The 6,117-nt window shown below is 36.1% G+C and overlaps 1 protein-coding gene across 1 annotated transcript; it reads left to right on the top strand.

The window, feature by feature from the left end:
• The first annotated feature begins 4,588 nt into the window (after positions 1–4,588).
• On the top strand, positions 4,589–5,533 carry LOC141545789 (olfactory receptor 5D18-like). Its single transcript, XM_074273047.1, has one exon. The coding sequence runs from the start codon at positions 4,589–4,591 to the stop codon at positions 5,531–5,533; it is 945 nt and encodes a 314-aa protein (XP_074129148.1).
• Positions 5,534–6,117: the final 584 nt, after the last annotated feature.

Raw genomic sequence — 6,117 nt, 5'->3', positions numbered from 1 at the left:
TCTCTTTTAATTAGATCAATTTTTGTTTTTGCTTGATCTGAGATGAGGATGGCTACTCCTGCTTTTTTGGTTTTGCCTGAAGCAAAATAGATTCTGCTCCACCCTTTTACTTTTAGTTTGAATGTCTCATCCTGTTTCAGGTGTGTTTCCTGTAAACAACATATAGTAGGATTCTGACTTTTAATCCAGTCTGCTAACTGCTTCCTCTTTATGAGGCAGTTTGCCCCATTCACATTTATGGTTAGAAGGACTAATTCTATATTGCTTGCCATCCTATTAACCCCTGCTTATGCTTTTCCCCTTTCCTTCCCTTTTACCCTCCTATCCAGTATTAAACTGGTAAACACCACTTGCTTTTCACAGCCCTCCCTTTTTAGGATCCCTCCCCCACCTTAAAGATCCTCCCCTTATTTTATCCCTTTTCCTCGAAATTACTGTATTCCCTTCCCCTTAGCTTACTCCTTCCCTTTCACTTTTCAATGAAGTGGAAGAAGTTTCACCATAAATCGAATATGTCTATTGATACACGCTATGTTCATCTCCCTCCTTTCTTTCTCTCAGATATAATAGGTTACCTTTGCCTCTTCATGAGATGTAGTACCACCACTTTATACTTTTTTATGATATAATCTCCTTTCCACCTCTAGTTTCTAAGACAAATTGTACATATGTTCTTTACATATTTTTTTGACAGAAGTATAGTTCTCAAGATTTCTTTTTACCTTTTTTAGAATTCTCTTGAGTTCTGTATTTGAAGATCAAACCTTTTATGTAGGTCTGGTTTTTTCATCAAAAATAGATGGAAGTCATTTATTTCGTTAAATGTCCATCTTCTTCCCTGGAAAATGATGCTCATTCTTGCTGGGTAAGTTATTCTTGGCTGCATACCAAGTTCCTTAGCCTTTCGGAATATCATGTTCCAGGCCCTGCGTTCTTTTAATGTGGACGCTGCTAGATCCTGTGTTATCCTTATTGTGGATCCTCCATATCTGAATTGTTTTTTTCTAGCAGCTTCCAATATCTTTTCCTTTGTCTGATGGTTCTTGAACTTGGCCACTATATTTCTTGGCGTTTTGATTTTAGGGTCCCTTTCAGTAGGTGATCGATGGATTTTCTCAATGTCTATTTTACCCTCTGTTTCCAAAACGTCTGGGCAGTTCTCTTTGATAATTTCCTCGAAAATGGTGTCCAAGCTCTTTTTTTCCTCCCATTTTTCAGGGAGTCCGATTATTCTCAAATTGTCTCTCCTGGATCTGTTTTCCAGGTCTGTTGTCTTTCTGGTAAGGTACTTGACAGTCTTTTCAATTGTCTCATTTCTCTGGTTTTGCTTGACTCCCTCTTGGTTTCTCCTTGAGTCATTCATTTCTACTTGTTCCAGTCTAATTTTCAATGATGCATTTTCTTCACTCACTTTTTTTATATCTCTTTGTAATTGTCCAATTGAGTTTTTATCTTCTATGGAATTTTTTTCCATTGTATTTTTTAGAGAGCTGATTTCTTTTTCCAGCTCTCTAATCCTGTTTTCCTTGGAGTTGTTTACCTTTTCCAGCTCACTAATCCTGTTTCTCAATGATTTGATTTCTTTATCCATTCTGTCTTTGAATGCATGGGATGACTTCTCCAGGCTCTCTTGCCAAGCTTCCCTTTCCTTTTCCCATTTCTCTTCCAGCTCTCTTGTGAGAGCCTTTTTGATTTCCTCTATGAGGTTCTTTTGTATTGAGGAGCAGCTTATATCCCTCCCAGGGGATACATCTGGGGACATTCTGTTCCTAGTCTCTTCAGCATTTGAAGTCTGCTCCCTCTCCACACAGAAGCTGTCAATGGTTAGAGCCCTTTTGAATTTTTTGTTCATTTTGTCAGAGTAGGAATCAAAGAAAACAAACTGACAAGAGAAACAATTGGTCTGTTTTGCGGGGGATGGGGCTGGATGGTATTAATGGGCTTCCTCTACAGACTGGGGGTAGGGCAGCAGAGAGCCACTAACAGAACAGCAATGACTGTACTGAGTCTGCGCTCTGAGGCTCCGAGAACGCACCGAGTCAGTCCAGGTGGGGGTTGGGGGTGGCCGGGCTCTGAGAGACGCTGGCTTTCTGGGGTTTTAATCTTCACCTCCAGTGTTTACACCCTCTCCACCGCTCCTGGCTTGCTGCCAAGACGGAGCATCCACACTGGGGCAAAAGCCCTTTCACAGAAACGGCAGAGATCACACCCCTCCCCCTCCGGTCTGAGCTGTGTGAGCTGCCTGTCTTGCTCTGGCTGTCTGCCCTCAGTCTGCGCCCAGTCTGATTGACCCTCCCCCGAACAAACACAGACCTTTTCTGGCGACTTTCAAGGATGTCTTCTCTTGGTGATAATTTGTGGATTTCTTTCTGGGTCAAGCATTAAGTCAGAGGCTTGTCATGAAGTAAGTTCTGAGAGAAAACGAGGAGCTCAAGCAGCTGTCTGCCTCCACGCCGCCATCTTGGCCGGAAGTCCAAGGTAACAATTTTTTAACAATTATGCCTATAGGTCAGACTGGTCCCTTCAGTTAAATAGTGACCCAATTGGGAGAGAGTCAGAAAAGTTGGAAAGTCTTATAATTTGCTGCAGTTGGAAAACTAGCTAGACAATCAGTATGTCTGATCATATTCCTCTCTGATATTAAAGAATGTTAATTGCTTTATGCTTCTTAACTGCTTCCAGTAATCTTGACCAGAAACCCAGAGCCACCCAAATCAAAATCTCCCCATGAGGGATATCAAACTGTCCTCGTTTTGCAAGGAGAAACAATGACAGAAGAAAAGTCCTTTATAGAAGATCTGAGTCTAAATTGGTTTTGTTTACTGGAAACAAAAGAGAGGTACCAGATTAAACTGGTTGGAAAGTAAATGTCCTCAGAATGAGAGGGGGTGGCATAAAGGCATTTGGAGTGATCACATCATTCATGCACATTTAATTCAGACTTGGAGCAACTATGGCTTTGAACTTAACAGAGAAATTGGGTTTGACAAAATGGGGAATAGCATAAATGAGTTATTAAAAGATAAAGCATAATTTTAATTTCCTTATGGCATCTAAAAATGAGAAAGTGTAGTTGTGGAATTAATATATTAAGTATAATCAACATGCATTTATTTAATACTTCTTAAGAATAACATACCGTAAAGCTGTGAATCATTAAATATAGTTCCAGTGTTCAAGGGATTCAAAGCTTTTTTTGGAGGTGAAAGAGATACTGTTTTTGTACTTGACTAATCTGAAATTGTATTGCAATATGTATCACAAATCGTTAGAAGCAGATTTCTCTCAAAGACTTATTCCTCTCATATTATATCCTCTCATAACCACTAAACAATAAACTTATTTAAATACAGCATATTCGATTCTGAGAAAACAAATCTCTTGTATCCCATTTTCTTGTAGTTTGATCCCTTCCAACTTAAAAGGCTTTGCCAGATTTTGACCTCTGTTGGCCTAATTTTCTGAAACTCAGATATGGAGTTGGTAGATGGATAGAAACAAACCTGCTTTATCTATCTTTTATCAGTCATTGATCTAATCTTTTTTTCTATATATACATATATACCAATATTTTATAATAGATATATTATTTTATACAATAAGGATACCATGGTGTTAAATATAACCTGTTGAAAAAGTGTTTAATATATATTATGATATTTATCTATAAATCTGTGTTTATATATATGCTTATTATCTGTGTGTATATATCATATATCATATATGTATATTATATATATGATATAAAGATATCTATATATCATCCTTAATAATATGAAAGACAAGTTGGTATACCATATTGAAAGTTACTTTCAGCATCAGGAAGACCAAGTTCTAAAATGTTCCTTTGCTATATACTAAATTTAAGACCATTGGCTAATCATTGAATATCCCAGTGCTCTGAGCAAGTACTTAAGACTTTAAGGGACAAAAAAGACAACAATCTACATAAGTCCAGAGATTGTCTTTCTATGAGAGTTTTAAATACCAAAGAATTCTTATATCTAGATCCTATTTCTATTAATATTATAAACCAAAATATACAGAATTGAAAGTGAACATTGCAGGTAGCAAGTACTCCATATATTGAAAGAGGGGTGTAGTTATTGGGAGCTATAAGAGATCATGGAAAGAGGTGCAATGCTAAGAAAGCTAATTTTTTTAGATTTTAGATTTCTTAACTTTCATGAAAAGTTTGCTATTCAGAATTTTAAGAGTTGTTATACATATATATATATGTATATGTAATATACATGTAATATAATTACAAATTTCACTATCCTGAATAAAAATGTTAAAAGTCTGAAAAAAGACAAAATTTTAAGTTTAATCTGCATTATTAACATTTTTATAACAATTTCTTAGATTGAGACAACCTACTATGCAATAATTCAAGTTCTGATTTATGACTTTTATCTAATTTCCAAGTTGTTAATGCTCACATGAAAATTTATCAACTGGCTCTCTCAAGCTTATAATAGAAGCTAGATTTAACAATGTCAAACTACCCACCCCTAAAGCTTTTCTTCCACTATTCTTAATGTTTTGTTTTTAAAAATACACTTTCTACTTCTTTCTACCAGGGACCATGTTGAATGCTGAAAAAAATCAGACTGTTGAAGCTACATTCATACTCATAGGATTTTCTGATTACCCAGTTCTTCAAGTCCCTCTCTTCCTTGTGTTTTTGACCATTTATGTGGTAACTGTTATGGGAAATCTGGGCATGATTGTAGTCATCAAGATCAACCCCAAACTCCACACCCTCATGTATTTCTTTCTTAGTCACTTGTCCTTTGTGGATTTCTGTTATTCTACTGTAGTTACCCCCAAACTATTAGAGAATTTACTTGTGGAAGATAGAACAATCTCGATTTCAGCTTGCATCACACAATTCTTTTTTACTGCAACATCCGTGATAACAGAAACATTCATGTTGGCAGTGATGGCCTATGACCGCTTTGTGGCCATTTGTAATCCTCTTCTCTACACAGTTGCCATGTCTCAGAAGCTTTGTATCTTGCTGGTGACTGGGGCATATTCATGGGGAATAATATCTTCCCTGATATTCACATACTCTCTCCTGGTATTGTCTTTTTGTGGGACTAATATTATCAATAATTTCCTTTGTGAATACTCTGTCATCCTCTCTGCTTCCTGCTCAGATAGACATTTTAGTGAAATGATACTTGTTATCTTTGCTAATTTCAATGAATTAAGCACCCTTATAATCATTATCATGTCCTATCTTTTTATTTTTGTCACTGTCATGAAAATGCGTTCTGCCAGTGGGAGGCGTAAAGCATTCTCCACTTGTGCCTCCCATCTAACAGCGATCACCATCTTTCATGGGACCATTCTCTTTCTCTACTGTGTACCCACTTCCAAAAGCTCATGGCTCATAGTCAAAGTGACTTCTGTTTTTTATACAATAGTGATCCCCATGCTGAATCCCATAATATACAGTTTGAGGAACAAAGATGTGAAGGAAACTCTCAGGAAATTAGTAGGCAACAACATATTTTCTAGTTGATATATCTGATATATATCTGATATATATATATATATGCATATATTTAGATATATACATATGTGTATGCATACACTTTAGTAAACAGAAACATACATGCATATATGCTTGTATATGCTTATTGTGTATGTTTTTCTTGTAATAAAATATAAATTTTGAGACCACAAATTATTTAATGTTTGTCTTCATATTCCCATCACCTAGTGTACTCTTTTTTATATAGTAGGAATTAATAACTACTTATTGATGAATTGACTCTATGGGTAGTTACTATTAATTTAGCCAATGCAATAAAGGATTAGTATCCCTAGTATTTTCATGTTGATGAAGGATGATTCTGTTCCCCTAAACATTTCAGTCCACGGAGTTAGAAAGAGTACAAAACATTGTTGTTGGAATCCTTGATATAGAAACTAGAACTCCTCATTCCCCTTACAGCACTTTAAAATTTGTGGAGATTAACTTTGGAGTTAATCCAAAGGAAGACCTGAGACATTCTTAATAGAGCTATATCAGTAAAATTAATAAAATGCTTAACAGAATACTAGTACATGACAAATTTAGAGGGGAAAACCTGACAGAATGAG

The sequence above is a fragment of the Sminthopsis crassicaudata genome, chromosome 6, assembly GCF_048593235.1.
Source record: "Sminthopsis crassicaudata isolate SCR6 chromosome 6, ASM4859323v1, whole genome shotgun sequence".
NCBI lineage: Eukaryota > Metazoa > Chordata > Mammalia > Dasyuromorphia > Dasyuridae > Sminthopsis > Sminthopsis crassicaudata.
This window is presented reverse-complemented; position numbering and strand designations above follow the sequence as displayed.

Bases quoted from the DNA above. Each gene is read 5' to 3' on its own strand.
- LOC141545789 (XM_074273047.1), top strand. From the start codon at position 4,589: ATGTTGAATGCTGAAAAAAATCAGACTGTTGAAGCTACATTCATACTC.